Genomic DNA, 17739 nt, shown 5'->3' on the forward strand with positions numbered 1-17739 from the left:
AGGAGCAAATGAAAATCGTGTCGGTATACGACGTTTCGGATAATCCGAAAGGTTTTTGTTTCAGATTTTGATCCGACAGTTGGACTCACGAAATTACATCGCATACGTTACATCCCTTCTGTGCTTTTCACACCAAAAAAGCGGCGTCACGTGACATTAGGTGACATCACTTTTGATAATTGTTTTTTTACCCTTTGATCGAGCAACAAAACTGACATCTTTTTTTACGAGGAGTCATGTTTGCATAGACCACAATACCTGCAGTCATAATGCAAATAAAAACATAACTCTGATAATGTATGCACTGTCCTTGAAGTTGATTGGTCCACACCCGAGACAGCTTTCCTTAAGAGCCTAGTCTCACATGGTGTCGGACCAGTTATCACGAGGACACGTTGCGTTATTGCATCATATCAATGAGCTAAAAATCCGACAAAAGTTCCGATATTGTCTTCATGCCTGGTACGGACAGGTCGTATTCCATATGGCCCATCAACGCTATGTTGACTCAAGTACAATAATTTTCGTGTGCGATCTTTGTGCCGTATTGCGTACAATTTAACAGTGCCCATCACCGCACGTGTGTCGCCGTCCCCCCCCCCCCCCCCAGGGCTATCTGCAATACTCGGTGCTCTTCTACGGCTACTACGGCAACGACCGCAAGCTTGGCCGCTCCGGGTACCGCCTGCCCCTCGCCTACTTCCTTGTGGGCATGGCGGTGTTCGCCTACAGCTTCGTGGCGCTGCTGCGCAAGTGAGCGTCGTGGCGTCGTCCCCAGTAAACATGAAATGTCGTGATTTTTGATAATTGGTTTTTTTTACCCTTCTATCTGGCAACAAACTGACACTTTTTTTACCTTTTTTGTTGCCAGATAGAAGGGTACAAAAACCATTATCATATTTTTACTGGCAAATGAGGTTCCAATGGTGTCGTGATTTTTATTTATTTTTATTTTTTACCTACGTGACTTTACCGAAAAAACCCAAGAATATGAAACGTCGGGCCAACGTTGGTCCAACTTTTTGTCGGACGGTTCCGGACACGTGCAACGTTGTCGCGACGTTGGCTTGTTCACTGGCGTGGCAGTGGCTGCGTCAATTTTTGATCGCATAGGATTAGTCCACGTGGGGCCTAAATCTCCTTGTGAATATCGCTGGTGGACTGGGGTAGATGTCGTGCGCCTTTGACTCGTAGCCGCAGCCAAAGAGACGGGCATACTGGATGTGGTGTGTCAGGTGCAAAAGTATTTAGCAGGTCACCAAAGTGGACACACCAGGCTGAAATTAGGCGCTGCTGTTTACCAATCATGCATGTTACACGAGGATGCGTCCGCGAGATTCACGAGATGACTGTGATGCGTGGTCAGTTTCAGTTAAAGTTTACAAAATCAGCGGACGCAACCAATGAATTACGCGCACCAAAGAAACGCATCATTTAATACGTTTTAATGACAATCAGCCGCACTGATTATTATTCGCTCTTCCCTAAAAATAAACTCAATTCTTTTCCCACGCTCACCCCCAACTCCCCCTCATCAATAATACCATCCATCCCTCCTTCCCAACTTACCTACCCATTCATCGCACTCCACTCATCGTCAACCACTCAGTCACTTCGGCGTTTATTTCACGCACCATCGTATCCGTCTCCCACTTTCGTCCTTCCCATCAACTCATCCCACCGCGTCGCTACTACGTGAAGCTGCCCATTCTCTGTTGAGCACCTCGGTTGGGGCGCTGGATAAACTTTAGAAGTAAGATAAGAAACTGAGAGCGTGCCGTGGCGGGAAGCCGGATGTTCCTCTCCGCCGCTGCGTCCCTTTTTTTGCGCAGGATGGCGAAGAACTCGAGGCAGAGCCTGAGCAGCGCCTCGGATGAGAACTTCACGTTCTGCTGGAAGGTCTTCTGCGCCTGGGACTACCTGATCGGCAACCAGGAGACAGCCGAGAGCAAAGTGGCGGCAATCGCCACCACCATCCGCGTGAGGGCCCGAGCACACCGCCAGCACCGCTGTCTCTCTCCCTCCCTCCCTCTCTCCCTCAAACGAGAGAGAGACAGGAAGAGTTTCAAGTGTTCAAATACAAATCTAGAAATATGTTGAACTTCTTTGCCACCGTACGGAGCCAACCGTGCTAATCGGAGTTGCGGGAGGGAGGGCCGCTAAACTAACCACAAAAAGCAGTTCTAAAGGAATGAGTTTAAATCTAGATTTAAAAGTGCACGGCCAACCAGCAAAAAAAGTGTCACGTTGACAAAAGTAGTGAACTATTTGTCTTTTGTCAACGTGACACTTTTTTTGCTGTTTGGCCGTGTCGGGTGGTGGAGGGTTACGACACATTTATAAATCACGCGATCTAACCAAAAACCTTTATTATGACTAAGCACCCAGCTAGTTAAGAGCATTGGGCAGCGCTAATACCAACTGTTCGCCCTGTCTCAGCGACGGACATTCTACACTTGTTTGGCAGGAACCGCCTGACCCATAAGAAACTCTATTTACATTTTATTGAAAATCACGTGATCGTCTTTTGTTGTTGTTCGTGTAACAGGAATCAATCCTGGAAGAACAAGAAAAGAAGAAGAGTGAAAACAGGTGCGTGCGATCTACTTTTCCCCGAAGCGACCGCACGCCCCTGGAAGTCTGCATCTCTAATCGTGAATCTCTAATCGTGAATTTTTAGTTTTGATCTTATCTCGCGTTGCCGCGTGTTCCCCCGTGTGGTCTCCGCGTGTCCCAAGGACCCTGCGGGTTTTCCTCCGCATCCTCGCCAACATCCTGGTGCTGCTGTGCCTCGCGGGCAGCATCTACATCATCTACTTCGTGGTGGATCGCTCGCAGAAGCTGGAGCAGATGAAGGACGAGCTCACGCTCTGGGAGAAGAACGAGGCGAGTGGCCCCATCCTCTCGGTCACCGTGATCCGATCGTCGTGAACTGATAACCTACCGATCGCCGCGTATTGATCACCTGCTGATCGGCGTGTATTGATCACCTGATGATCGTCAGGTATTGATCACCTGATGATCGTCAGGTATTGATCACCTACTGATCACCGTGTACTGATTATCTACTGATTACCAACATCCTGGTTCTAACCAGGTGCACACCAAGTCTTGGAGGCAACACGTTTATTTACTGACACAACTTGAACCATTAGCACAACCAACAACGACTCAACGTTCCAAGGTTCACTATGTACATTCCGGGCAACTATGTACATTACGGGTTAACTACGTAAGGTAGTGGTCACCGTTCCTAACCACTAGAACGGAACCACTATACGGTTGAACCAGAACAGCCGGTCGTGTGCGGGCACCGAAGAGCGATGATCGAAGCCCCCGCTCCTGCTCGGACTGGGCTGATATCCGCTGCGGCGTGACCGGGCACGCCCCTGGCCACGACCCCTTCTAGATCCTTCGTGGAGGCTCTAAGTCCATACCACGTGGCCCCTCGTCCGGTCACGTGCTCTCGCGGGTTCACACAGGCTGCCACATTCTGACCCGACCTCCGTGACATCTGGAACCTGCCCTCTAGTGAGCCGCTTAATGTATTTCACCCGCTGGTGCCCGAGAGCGGCACCACGCATCCAGTACCACTCTTCACTCGGTACTGTCGCAACACAGGGGCCGTTCATAAATTACGTCACGCACCTGGGGGGGGGGGTCAGGCATTTGTAACGATGTGTGACGGGAGGGGGGTTTGAGAAATGTGACGTCACATCAAAAGGCGCGACTTTCAATAAATATAGACAACACGTTCTACGTAATTAAATAGATTTTTTTTATAAATGTTTTTTCCCACAACATCAGAGTGCAGCGCCACATTAAATACGCACTACAATGACAATAGTTTAAAGCGATTTGAAGCATGTTTTATTTGGGGGGGGGGGGCAGAGCTTTGTGACGTCATATTTGAGGGGGGGTCTGACTTTTTGTGACGCCGTGTGACGAGGGGGGGGGGTCAAAAATCGTCCAAAATCGCGTGACGTCATTTATGGACGGCCCCACAGTAGTGACACAATTTATGTCACTACACCTTGTACGGATCACCATGTACTGATCACCTTGTACTGAGCAATGTGTACTGATCACCTGATCACCGTGTATCGATCATCTGATCACTGCGTGTCGATCACTGTATACTGATCATCTGATCACCGTGTATAGATCACCATGTACTGATCACCTGATCACCGTGTATCGATCACTGTGTATCGATCACCGTGTATAGATCACCATGTACTGATCACCTGATCACAGTGTATCGATCACTTGATCACCATGTACTGATCACCTGATCACCATGTATCGATCACCATGTACTGATTACTTGATCACCGTGTATTGATCACCTGATCACCTGATCACCGTATACTTATCACTTGATCATTGTATACTGATCACTTGATCACCATGTATCGATCACCATGTACTGATCACCTGATCACCGTTTACTGATCACCTGATCACCATGTACTGATCACCGTGTACCAATTTCCATGAGCCGATCGCCGATAACCGATCGCCAGGTAGTGATTACAGTGAACCGATCACATAGTGCGGATCTCCCCTTGCTCGCACAAACATGAGATGCCACTCATCTCGATCGGTAGCCCTGGAGTTTTGTTGGAAATTCCACATTTATATGCCGAGGAACAGTCCATTCATAGACAACCACTGCATGCACACATAGGTTCACATATGCTGCACACCTGCATGCAATGTATAGTACACCGCACAGAATATCTACGTCCCTTTTGCCAATCCACTGCTGGATGAAGGCCTCGCCGTGACATCGTTTGACCATTCTTGACCACGCTGGTCAGGATCAGTTGGTGAAGATTGGGGGGGGGCTTGGGATGCTCGCCACGGATGTAGCCATGGTCGAGTGTCGAACTCGCGTCGCCAGGTTCATAGTGCGGTGCTTGAAGATCGCTCCCCACCTCCACCGCATACGCAGTTTGTGTATATCTCTGTGTGCGTTGTTGCAGCCTTCGCCCGAAGGACGAGTGAAAGTGATGAACGGTAATTGCTCGACTCGTAGAATGGGAGTGAGTTGAAGGTTAAAGAGAAGCGTGATTTACGGGCGGAGCGCGCCCGTGCGCGTGCGCGTCGCAGGTAACGCCGCCGCGTCGTTTTTTTTTCCGCGGTTGTGCTCTGCGCCTTTCCGGTGTCTTTGAGGCTCTGCTGATCCGTTACTCGGCTTATCTCACAGGGACAGCCGTGGTGCGTGAGCACAGCAACAACAAGAACAACAACGAGGACCCCCCCCCTAAAAAAAAACCCTACAATATTGCACGAGAACGAGTATCGGGCTCCTTAAGGAAACGTTGCACAACTAACAAACGAGGTGCGTTTTTCCCGCACGCGGCACAACCCGAGAAAGTCCGTCCCGGGCAGCGACGTTCTCGCCACGGCCTTGAGTGCTCACTAACGCCATCAAACTCCGAGGTCCTTTTCGATTTAAAGCTTTCGTGACTGCAGAGATTCATCTTATTGGTTCTTTCTGAATGACGCTGTCTTTCCGACAGACCCTGTTCTTCACCTGAGGACGGCTGCTTGCGTTGTGCCGAAACGTCGTGAGAATTATTTTATTATGTTTTATTTTTATTATTTTACTAGCTGTACTACCCGGCTTCGCCCGGGACTTGTATCCACCACGGCCGCCGCCTTTGTCTCCCCAGTGGCGATGTTAATACGCCACAGCAGTTACTCGTTTGAGGCAGAGTCGACCTAGGGGAGGTTCAAATAATCGTCACCGGTGGTGGCCGTGAGCGGGAATCGAACTGGGTTCGCCGGGTTGGTAGCGCAGCGTAGCGTTAAGCACTACACCCACCGCTCCTCACACAGCACACACGCACAGACACACACACAGACACACACACAGACACACCCAGACACACACAGACAGACACACACACAGACACACAGACAGCACGCTAACCACTACACTATCGCTCCCCACACACCACACACACACACACAGCACACACACAGACACACACACACAGACACACAGACACAGACAGCACGCTAACCACTACACTACCGCTCCCCACACACACACACAGACACACACACACACACACACAGACACACACACAGACACAGACAGCACGCTAAGCACTACACTACCGTTCCCCCTACACAACACACGCGCGCGCGTCCATAGGTACACATACACGCGCTTGCTGCAGACACACACATACACACACATACATACACGCAGACACACACATACACACAAACACACATACATACACACAAACACATACACAGTGACATGCGTATTCCCATCGCGGGGCACGGGACGTGCCTCCCGGCAAATCCCTCGCAAGCGATCGTACACAGATGGACAGACAACTGAACAGTACGACGTTTGGCTGGTAATTGCATCCAGCATCAGCGAAAGGACGTACTCTGAAATGGGAATTGTTGTGGTTTTACGCTTGTACACACCGGTGGGCCAAAGCAGAGACTTATGAGTGTTTTATCAACGGGACACTTTTTGACTGATTGGCCGTGTGGGGTGGTGGAGGGTTACAACACATTAATAATTAAGGCGAGCGAAAGGCAATAAAGTTATTTTTGAAGAATGGTTGCGAAAGCGTACGTGTTACAAAAAGACTCACTTTACTTAAGAAGCAGGCTAATGTGTACATGATAGACTGTCAGTACAGCCACCCAGAAATATAACCAGGCTACACTGTACATTCTAGAGTGGCAGTACGCTCAGCCAGCTTAATGAGTATTTGTTGAGTGAACATTTAAACAAATCCATTATTGGCGCGTGGGTTTAAACATAATTATACAGTAGTTTTTTCATGAGAAATGGTAATTGTTGTGGTTTTCCGCTTGAACACACCGGTGGGCTAAAGCAGTCAAGTCTTAGTCTTTTATGAACGTGACAATTTTGTGCAGATTGGGCGTGTCGGGTGGTGGATAAGGGTGACAACACCTTAATAAATAAGGCGATCTAAACGCAATAACGTTGTTTATGAATAATGTTTGCGAAAGCGTACGTGTTACAAATTGACTAACTTTACTTCCTAACCAGGCTAATGTGTACATGATAGACTGGCAGTACACCCAGCCAGCTGAATAAGCAGGCAGCAGTCTACATAATAGACGGGCAGTACGCTAAAGCAGCTTAATGACTATTTGTACAAAGAACATTTAAAGAATCGATTATAATAACCAGGCTACAGTCTACATTATAGACTGCCAGTACACCCACTCAGCTTCATAAGCAGGCTAGAGTCTACATGATAGAGTGGCAGTACGCTGACAGAGCTTAATAAGCAGGCTACAGTGTACATAATAGACTGTCAGTACGCTCACCCAGCTTAATGAGTATTTGTACAGTGAACATTAAAGTAATCGATTGTTGGCGCGTTGGGTTTAAAAGTAATATTAATAGCACACATTGTGGTGGGGGTGTAGTGAAGAGTAGGAAAAACTTTGATGAATTTACCTCAGAGTGGCGTGGTGGGTGTCGGGCCTAGTAGCGTGCAAAGCCTGCGGCCTCGCCTAAAATTGTCGACTTGGAAGAGGCAGGGTACGGGTGGCGTTCCTTCCCCCCCCCTAGCGCGCCAACAATACTGTGTAATGGCTATTATTTAATTAATTACGGAGCTTATGAAAGTGGCGAAGGCGTGGCTAGCGGTTGGCAGGGGCAACCGCCGTCCAATGAAACTGCAGCCCTTGGCGAAGGCGTCGCTAGCCGTTGCCAGGTCCAATGAAAGCGGCGAAGGCGTCGCTAGCCGTTGCCAGGGGCAACCGCCGTCCAATGAAAGTGCGTATGTTCCGGAGACACACAGACACACAGACAGACAGACAGATTCACGATTTTATATATATAGATTATTTCCCTTCTACGTGACTTTACCGCCATCTGCATCGCAAAGGCACAGTTCCAGCAGCAGTACTGACCATCTCACAACTCCTCCTCTCCCGCGGCCCATCCTGGCTCCTCCCCCCTTAACCAGTATATAAGGTCGTGCCTCTTGGTACTTCTCTTCACTTGATACAGATATTTTGCTGTGACGGTTTCACCTGAAGACGGAAGCTTGTGTTGCCTCCGAAACGTCGTGATTTTTATTCTTTTATTTTTATTAATTTTAATTTCATTTTTTACCTACGTGACTTTACCGAAAAAACCTAAGAGTATCTACCGAAAGAACCAAGAAGATGACTCCGGGGTTGCTGTGTCGCCTTGCCGCAGGTGAGCGTCGTCGTGTCCCTCATCACCATGCTGGCTCCCTCCGCCTTCGAGATCATCGCGGCGCTGGAGCAATACCACCCGCGCACCACTCTCCGCTTCCAGCTCGCCAGGTGCCAGAACCCCTCCACCCCCCACCCCCCCTCTCCCCCCCCCACCATTTATTGTGAAAATTCCGTCACAGTCCTATGATCACTGTTTCATTGGTTTCATGGCTTTATTTTGGTGATTTCGAAAAGTGTATTGGTTTAGCCATGTTTGTTTGTTGTAGTACAGAGTTAGACGATGGCCTTAATCTAAGTTGTCTTGTGGTTGTTGTTGGATGTTTGACTTGCATCCCACTGGGATTTTTGCACACAGCGTTGGTGTACGGTGTTTTTTTCTGCAATATTTTGTTGTCTTTTCTTGGATTTTCTGTTTGCACTCAGTCACATATTCACTTTAAGATGTTTTTTTGTTCATGTTTTTTGTTTGTTGCGGTTGCACCCGATTCAAGAGCCGAATGGCTCGCAGGGATATACCTAATAAATGAACTTGAACTTGAACCTTCATCTCCTCTCGTTATCCGCTACGAAACTGTTCCACGGGACTCCTTCTGTTCCCTCCAACCTCCTGCCTCGTGCATTCTCTCTCCGAATTTAAACTCCTCCTGAGAACCCATCTCTTACACTCGGCTTTCCGCGCACTCTCCTCTGTTGCATTTCTTCTGCTGCTGTCGTGCCCTCTGTACTTTTTTATTCTTAGGTTTTTTCGGTAAAGTCACGTAGGTAAAAATTAAATTAATAAAAGTACAATAAAAATCACGACGTTTCGGAAGCAACACAAGCTTTCGTCTTCAGGTGGAACCGTCACAGCTGTATCAAGTAATCGTGCTGTGACGGTTCTACCTGAAGACGGAAGCTTGTGTTGCTTCCGAAACGTCGTGATTTTTATTTTACCAGTATTAATTAAACATTTTACTTACGTGACTTTACCGAAAAAACCTAAGAATATGAATCCTTGCAGTCACGAAAGCTTCAAATCGAGAACTCTGTACTTTTCTCCGTCTCCTTGCCGTGCTTCCTCTTCCCAGCCCCCGTAACTCGTTGGCTTGTGAGCTCTGCGGACGAGGAGGCAAATCATGCCCTCCACTGTTTGCCTGCCTGTCTACTTTTGTTTCGTTTTTAGATTTTCAAACAGATTTGAAATTGGTTGTGTTCGTGTAATGCTTAAAGCGATGTAGAAATAATGGATGGTGATAATGATGATGTGAACTACCTCGCCTGGAATACATGAGGTCGTGGGTTCGATCCCACCCTGATGCCTGTATATTGGAGTTTGCATGTTCACCCCGTGGTTGCGTGGATTTTTCTCCGGGTTTTCCCCTGCACATTTAGAAACATGCGATTAGAGTCTTTGGCTGCTATAAATTTCCACGTGATAATCCACTTCGTTGAGCCATCATTTGTGGCCAGGTCGCTTCTGAAAAAGAGCTACATAGCTCAGTGGCCCTTACCTGCTAAAGTAAAATGAAATAAAAATTTGTTTTAGGATAGTTTAGATTTTGTATTATTAGTAGTAATGTTTGTCAAATTCTCGCAGTCTCGTGGAGACGCTATCCGTGGTGCTAAGCGTGTGGCGTGTGTCGTCCCTGGCAGGGTCTTGGTTCTGTACCTGGGCAATCTCTACAGCCTCATCATTGCCCTCCTGGACAAGGTCAACATCATGAGTGCCATGGTGAGATGCCACATGTCACGTGTTGTTATTATCATTGGATAGGTTACAAATCACCCCCGTTCCCCCGTCCCCACCGTCTGGCTTCCCCAAACCAAGAGGCTCATGGCAATTATGCTACCATCACTCACCGTGCTGGTCAGTGCATATCCGTGAAGGCAGTGAGAATAGAAGTACAGTACAACAATGGATTTTGCTGCACAGCCCACTGCTGCCTATAGAGAGTCCCACAGCCTAGAACACCTGTCATTCATGGCGGTTGCCCATCCAAGCACTATCCAGGCTGATACCCGCTTAGTTTCATAAGAGATTGGGCTGATTCTGAATTATTTTGGTCACAGGGCCATCTCCTGTTAGGTAAGCTCCGGTTAAGGGAGACCGACAGAACCGTGGTTGTCTTCAGGTGAACGGCACAGAGAAGAACGCGCAGGACCGGACGGTGCGTCTCGGCGGGGACACTCCCAAGTCGTCATCCCCTCCCACAACTCCACCACGATCGCCCCGGCGCTGACGTCACCGTCACCATCATCACCACCTGTCACGACAGTCGATCTGGGCCAACTCACGAATTCCACCTTTGACCTCATCACCGCCGCCACGACCGCCGCCACCACCACGGCAGCCGCCACGGTCGCCTCCGCCGCCACCGCCGCCGTAAACCTGACGTCCGTGCTGGTGTCGACCTTCTTTGCCAACCTCACGGCAATCACGACCTCCTCCTCCTCCTTCTCCTCCTCCTCCTCTTCACCCTCGTGGAACAACACGACGCCCGGACCGCACGATAGCGTCCTCGAAGGCCCCGTGGCGGGACGGAGGCGACGGCGCTGAACTTTACGGTGGCGGCGGCGAGGGTGGTGGCGGCGGTGGTGGATTGGGCCAACCGGACGTCCTCCCTGGCGCTGAGCTCCACCGGGAATAAGCCCGTCTCGAACACGACCACCGAGATGTCGTACTCGTCCAAGTCGTCGGAAAACCAGTGCTGGGAGACCTACGTTGGGCAGGTGATTGTCGCGTGCGAACGTGCTGTATGTGTGTTGAACTTATTTTGCACCGTCACGAAGTCAAGCGTGCAAATCGGAGGTGCGGGGGAAGGACAACAAACTGAACACAAAAAGCAGTTCGAAAGAAATTCGTTTTCTATGTCGATTTAAAAGTGCATAGCTCAGCTGGCTTCCTAATATCAGAAGAAAGAGCGTTCCAGACGGCCGCAGAAGCGCATTTGAAAAGCGCGCGATGCAGTGCCAGTCTTTGTTCGATGGCTAGCCAAAAGCTGCTGCGTAGAACGATCGGAGTTTGCGTGATGGTTTATGCTCCTCAACGAGATCAGCAAGGTATTGTGGTTCATTTGTGGCAAGCACTTGTGCGTCATGAGTGTGACATTCTAATGCATTTGTTCGGCAACTTGAAGCCAAAGCGGCTCAGCGAGAAATTCATACTTCGATGTAGCTCATTGCCTGGGCCCCTACGCTCCTTCAGGGCTGTGGTGCAGTGATGCAAGTGGACATGGGCACAGAGCCACATTTTGCACGTCCGTTTGCTCGTTGTTTTAGACGTGACGTGGCCACCGTGTAATTGATCAAAGTAATAAAAAGTAGAATTGTTATCCCTATGCTTCGATCAATCAACGTATGACCAGGTGAGAAGCCTGCTAAGACTTAAATGTTCTTTATGAAGGGAGACCTGCTGGACAAATTGGAACAGCAACACAGAAACCCCACAAACAAAACACATGAATCAGTGCTCTTCATTGCAAGGCCCGCGGGCCACTGGAGGCCTTGATGGCCTTTAGTGCGGCCCCCTGACGTGCGGCCTCCGACAAGACACAACACGTGAACACACCCCTTGCATTCTAGATTTGAAGCTTTCGTGACTGCAAGGATTCATACTCTTAGTTCTTTCGGTAAAGTCATGTAGGTAAAAAATGAAATTAAGATTCATAAAAAATAAAATAATAAAATCACGACGTTTCGGAGGCAACACAAGTCTCCGTCATCAGGTGGGACCGTCACAGCCAGATTTACCTACGTGACTTTACCGAAAGAACTAAGAGTATATAACACCCCTTGCAGCGGGCAGTGTGGCGCACCTCAAACTGAAAGTGGTCCCCCCTCTGAAAACGAGTGAAGAACATTCACACGAATAAACACCACCATAACAACAAAAATGGGTGTTGCCATTATTATTATGTTCCCTGCTGAAACACGTGTCACCCCCTCCCCTCCCACCCGCCACGGTCCCCTGCAGGAGATGCTCAAGCTGTCGATCATCGACATGATCTTCACGGTGGCCAGCGTGCTGCTCATCGACTTCTTCCGGGGCCTCTTCGTTCGCTTCTGCAGCGACTGTTGGTGCTGGGACCTCGAGAGCAAGTTTGTGAGTTTACGTCGGTTTGTGAGTTTACGACGAGGTTTGTGAGTTTATGTCTGTTTATGAGTTTACGACGAGGTTTGTGAGTTTCTGACAAGGTTTGTGAGTTTACGACGAGGTTAAAGAGGCAGCGCTCGGGCAGTGTGTCCGTTACCGCTACGGTCACCTCTCAAAACGCTGGTCAGTGCGGTTTGCTGAATGTATGTACTGTATGTTGAACTTCTTTTGCACCGTGCATAGCCAACTGTGAATGGTGGGTGGGGGGGGGGGAGGCAGAACTAGGGACCAGTTTTAGAGATTACTCTCCACTGACTTAGCCATGGCTAGGAATTGAACCTGGACAGCTGAGATTCAGTGAGCGGTGTTTGAACTACCGCACCAACAGTAAACGATTTCTAAAGTGGATTTCAGCACTCCCTTATCAAGGGAGACCTGGTGGAAAAATGGGAACAGCAAAACAAAAACCCACAAAACAGAACACGTGAATCAGTGCTCTTCATTGCAAGGCGGTGTTCGAACTACCGCACCAACAGTAAACTATTTCTAAAGTGGATTTCAGCACTCCAGTTTTGCACGCACCGCTATTTTAACGATGATTTTTTGAAAAAAAACATAATGACGGGCGTGCATAGCTACGTTGTTGCTGTGTCGCATCTAACGGGCCACTGCCTCGGTTGAAATTGTCGAGCGCCTGGCGTTGGGAGAGGCGAATGTGAGCGTGTGCCTCTGCCCTCAGCCCGAGTACGGAGAGTTTAAGATCGCCGAAAACGTTCTCCACCTCGTCTACAACCAGGGCATGATCTGGTGAGTCAGCGCGCGGCGGTTAGCACACTGCGCTCAGAGCCCACTCTCCTGAGTTCGAATCCCGGCCACGGTCACCGTCAGCGGCGAGTGGCATCCGGTTGTCAGTCGCCGTTGAAAAATATCTTCTCGGCTCAATGGGGCTTACCCAAAATAAACCGACTCACTCATCTGCCGGATAAAGAAAGGAGGTTTTTTTGCCAGATTGATAGTGCAGTTCTCTAACCACTTTGCCACCACGACGGTAGGGATTTGGACTTGATGAACGTAGAAATGCCACCCCTCGGGTTTTTGCCAGCTTAATGTAGGTTGAAGCCCTGCCCGTTGACCACACCGTAACCCCCCATCCCCGCTTCCTGCAGGATGGGCGCTTTCTTCTCTCCCATTCTGCCCGCGTTCAATGTGCTCAAGCTCATCGGCCTCATGTACCTGCGCAGCTGGGCCGTGCTCACCTGCAACGTGCCTCACCAGCAGGTGTTCCGCGCCTCGCGGTGAGAGAGGCCGCCGGCGACTCGCGAGGCTATGCATGTTGAACTTCTTTCGCACCGTACGTAACGGAGGTGCGGGGGAAGGCCGAACAAACTAAATACAAAAAAGAAGTTCTATAGAAATTATTTTTAAAATCTAGATTGAAAAGTGCATCGCTCCAGTGGCTTCCTAATGTCGGATAACGGTGGTAGTCGTAGAGATTACGATGATAGAGTAATGATGATGATGGCGCTAATGGTGGTAGCGATTATGATGATAGCGTTAGTGATGATGATGATGGCGCTAATGGTGGTAGCGATTATGATGATAGCGTAGTGATGATGATGGTGGTAGCGATTATGATGATAGCGGTAGTGATGATGATGACGCTAATGGTGGTAGCGAGTATGTTGATAGTGGTAGTGATGATGATGCTAATGGTGGTAGCAATTATGATGATAGCGGTAGTGATGATGACACTAATGGTGGTAGTGATTATGTTGATAGCGGTAGTGATGATGGCGCTAATGGTGGTAGCGATTATGATGATAGCGGTAGTGATGATGATGGCGCTAATGGTGGTAGCGATTATGATGATAGCGTTAGTGATGATGATGATGGCGCTAATGGTGGTAGCGATTATGATGATAGCGGTAGTGATGATGATGGTGGTAGCGATTATGATGATAGCGGTAGTGATGATGATGACGCTAATGGTGGTAGCGAGTATGTTGATAGTGGTAGTGATGATGATGCTAATGGTGGTAGCAATTATGATGATAGCGGTAGTGATGATGACACTAATGGTGGTAGTGATTATGTTGATAGCGGTAGTGATGATGGCGCTAATGGTGGTAGCGATTATGATGATAGCGGTAGTGATGATGATGGCGCTAATGGTGGTAGCGATTATGATGATAGCGTTAGTGATGATGATGATGGCGCTAATGGTGGTAGCGATTATGATGATAGCGGTAGTGATGATGATGGTGGTAGCGATTATGATGATAGCGGTAGTGATGATGATGACGCTAATGGTGGTAGCGAGTATGTTGATAGTGGTAGTGATGATGATGCTAATGGTGGTAGCAATTATGATGATAGCGGTAGTGATGATGACACTAATGGTGGTAGTGATTATGTTGATAGCGGTAGTGATGATGGCGCTAATGGTGGTAGCGATTATGATGATAGTGGTAGTGATGATGACGCTAATGGTGGTAGTGATTATGTTGATAGCGGTAGTGATGATGGCACTAATGGTGGTAGTGATTATGATGATAGCGGTAGTGATGATGACGCTAATGGTGGTAGCGATTATGATGATAGCGGTAGTGATGATGACACTAATGGTGGTAGCGATTATGATGATAGCGGTAGTGATGATGACGCTAATGGTGGTAGCGATTATGATGATAGCGGTAGTGATGATGATGGTGGTAGCGATTATGATGATAGCGGTAGTGATGATGACGCTAATGGTGGTAGCGATTATGTTGATAGCGGTAGTGATGATGATGGTGGTAGCGATTATGATGATAGCGGTAGTGATGATGACGCTAATGGTGGTAGCGATTATGATGATAGCGGTAGTGATGATGACGCTAATGGTGGTAGCGATTATGATGATAGCGGTAGTGATTATGACGCTAATGGTGGTAGTGATTATGATGATAGCGGTAGTGATGATGACGCTAATGGTGGTAGTGATTATGATGATAGCGGTAGTGATGATGACGCTAATGGTGGTAGCGATTATGATGATAGCGGTAGTGATGATGACGCTAATGGTGGTAGCGATTATGTTGATAGCGGTAGTGATGATGATGGTGGTAGCGATTATGATGATAGCGGTAGTGATGATGACGCTAATGGTGGTAGCGATTATGATGATAGCGGTAGTGATGATGACGCTAATGGTGGTAGCGATTATGATGATAGCGGTAGTGATGATGGCGCTAATGGTGGTAGCGATTATCATGATAGCGTAGTGATGATGATGATGATGGTGGCAGCGATTATGATGATAGCGGTAGTGATGATGGCGCTAATGGTGGTAGCGATTATGATGATAGCGGTAGTGATGATGATGATGGTGGTAGCGATTATGATGATAGCGGTAGTGATGATGATGGTGGTAGCAATTATGATGATAGCGGTAGTGATGATGATGGTGGTAGCGATTATGATGATAGCGGTAGTGATGATGGCGCTAATGGTGGTAGCGATTATGATGATAGCGGTAGTGATGATGATGATGGTGGTAGCGATTATGATGATAGCGGTAGTGATGATGATGGTGGTAGCGATTATGATGATAGCGGTAGTGTTGATGGCGCTAATGGTGGTAGCGATTATGATGATAGCGGTAGTGATGATGGCGCTAATGGTGGTAGCGATTATGATGATAGCGGTAGTGATGATGATGATGGTGGTAGCGATTATGATGATAGCGGTAGTGATGATGATGATGGTGGTAGCAATTATGATGATAGTGGTAGTGATGATGACGACGGTGTTGGTGGTGGTGCACTTGTGAAGCGGCGAGATGAATTGAGCGCTTTGCGTCGCCTTGCAGCTCCAACAACTTCTACTTGGCCATGCTGCTCTTCATGCTCTTCCTCTGCATGCTGCCCACCATCTTCTCCATCGTCAGATACCGCCCGTCCAGTGGATGCGGCCCCTTCAGGTAACGCTCGCTGCCTCCCCCGTGTATTTCTTGCTGTCGCTCTGGCGTGTGCAATACAGCCCGTTCAGAGCTAATACCAGCAAACAGGCTTCACGTTGGAACCAATACCACAAAGCCCTATCCATCTTTTAGGTTTTTTCGGTAAAGTCACGTAGGTAAAACATTAAAATTAATAAAAGTAAAATAAAATAAAAATCACGACGTTTCGGAGGCAACACAAGCTTCCGTCTTCAGTGGAACCGTCACAGCCACAACAGCTGTATCAAGTAAATGAGAGATTGCAGGAGCTACCACTCCTTTTATATAATGGTTGGAGAGGGGGGGGAAGGGCCAAGTAAAGCATACTTTTATTCATATGGTAAGGTGAGGCTATCCATCTCCGGAACAACTTTCATTCTAATTAACTGCGTCTATTCGGGTACAAAGAGATACATTTGAAAAGACGGGATAGATCTCAAATCCCGACGTGTTTTCGGGCCGCACCGCGCGTTCTTGTTCCGTCATTGACGTGCTACGCCACGCACCGTGAACGTCTTCTGGAACGAGGACGCGCCCAGCACGCGGAGGGACGAAATGTCGGACATCGAATCCATACGGCCCGGAAGACACGTCGCGGAGACGTACGGCACGACGCCGAAAACCTACGCGGCAGCGGCGGTGCGCGTCTTCGCCGAACGATGAGCGTGCCTAACGGTTCTCTTCCCCTCCACCCTCCGTCAGCGGCCAGGAAAAGATCTACGACATTGTGTCGGACACGATCAAAACGGAGTTCCCGTCGTGGTTCAACTCGGTGGTGAGCTACGTGACCACGCCCGTCGTGATCCTGCCCGCTCTGCTGCTGCTCTGTGAGTGAGTCAGAACGTGACTCATTGTGAGTGAGTCAACTCGTGACTCATTGTGAGTCAGCACGTGGTCCTTGTGAGTGTGTGAGGTTGTCTCTGCACAGATTGTGTAAGATTGTCTCCTGTGTAATTTTGTGTTTAACGCTGTCTGTTGGGTATTGTGGCATATATTAATTACAATTCTTAAGCTCACGAGACATGCATCAGTATTTCAATATTCTTCTAATAATATACTCATGCTGTATGCAATGGGTTTCTGTGATTGCTGCGTTCATTAGGGACTGCATGTTTTTCCCGCAATTTTAAATACGATCGGGTTTCTTTAATAATTGATTGTTGAATCACATCGCAAACCCTGAATCCTATCGACGGGGGGGGGAGTGCTGTGGGCTGTTGTACGGTTAATTGAGGTGGAACGATGCATTGATTTATCGGTTAACATCGATTCTTGAGCTCATAAATGTGAAGTGTGATTTTTTTCATTCAAACTTATATGTATGTATGTGTGTATATATATACAAACTCAGTTTATATGTGACCGATTGTCCGTGAAATTTGTTTATCTGGGTTTCGGAAAAACACTATCTCAAATATCCGGCGGGCAGAGCCATCCAACTATCGGGGTTCAGTCAAACAGAGTT

At 48.3% G+C, this 17739-nt stretch overlaps 1 protein-coding gene across 1 annotated transcript; it reads left to right on the forward strand.

Annotated features, from left to right (window-relative positions):
- Positions 1 to 610: 610 nt before the first annotated feature.
- On the forward strand, positions 611 to 17101 carry LOC121852749 (transmembrane channel-like protein 3; the record flags this gene model as incomplete). Its single annotated transcript, XM_042346645.1, has 14 exons — positions 611 to 753; positions 1833 to 1980; positions 2549 to 2592; positions 2739 to 2886; positions 8222 to 8331; positions 9856 to 9934; positions 10273 to 10288; positions 10335 to 10633; positions 10717 to 10932; positions 12176 to 12304; positions 13035 to 13102; positions 13462 to 13590; positions 16146 to 16256; positions 16977 to 17101. Coding segments are annotated over 14 exons (1765 nt in total), but the record flags the coding sequence as incomplete, so codon positions are not given.
- Positions 17102 to 17739: the final 638 nt, after the last annotated feature.

This window comes from Callorhinchus milii, unplaced genomic scaffold (genome assembly GCF_018977255.1).
Source record: "Callorhinchus milii isolate IMCB2004 unplaced genomic scaffold, IMCB_Cmil_1.0 Scaffold1236, whole genome shotgun sequence".
Taxonomy (NCBI): Eukaryota; Metazoa; Chordata; class Chondrichthyes; order Chimaeriformes; family Callorhinchidae; genus Callorhinchus; species Callorhinchus milii.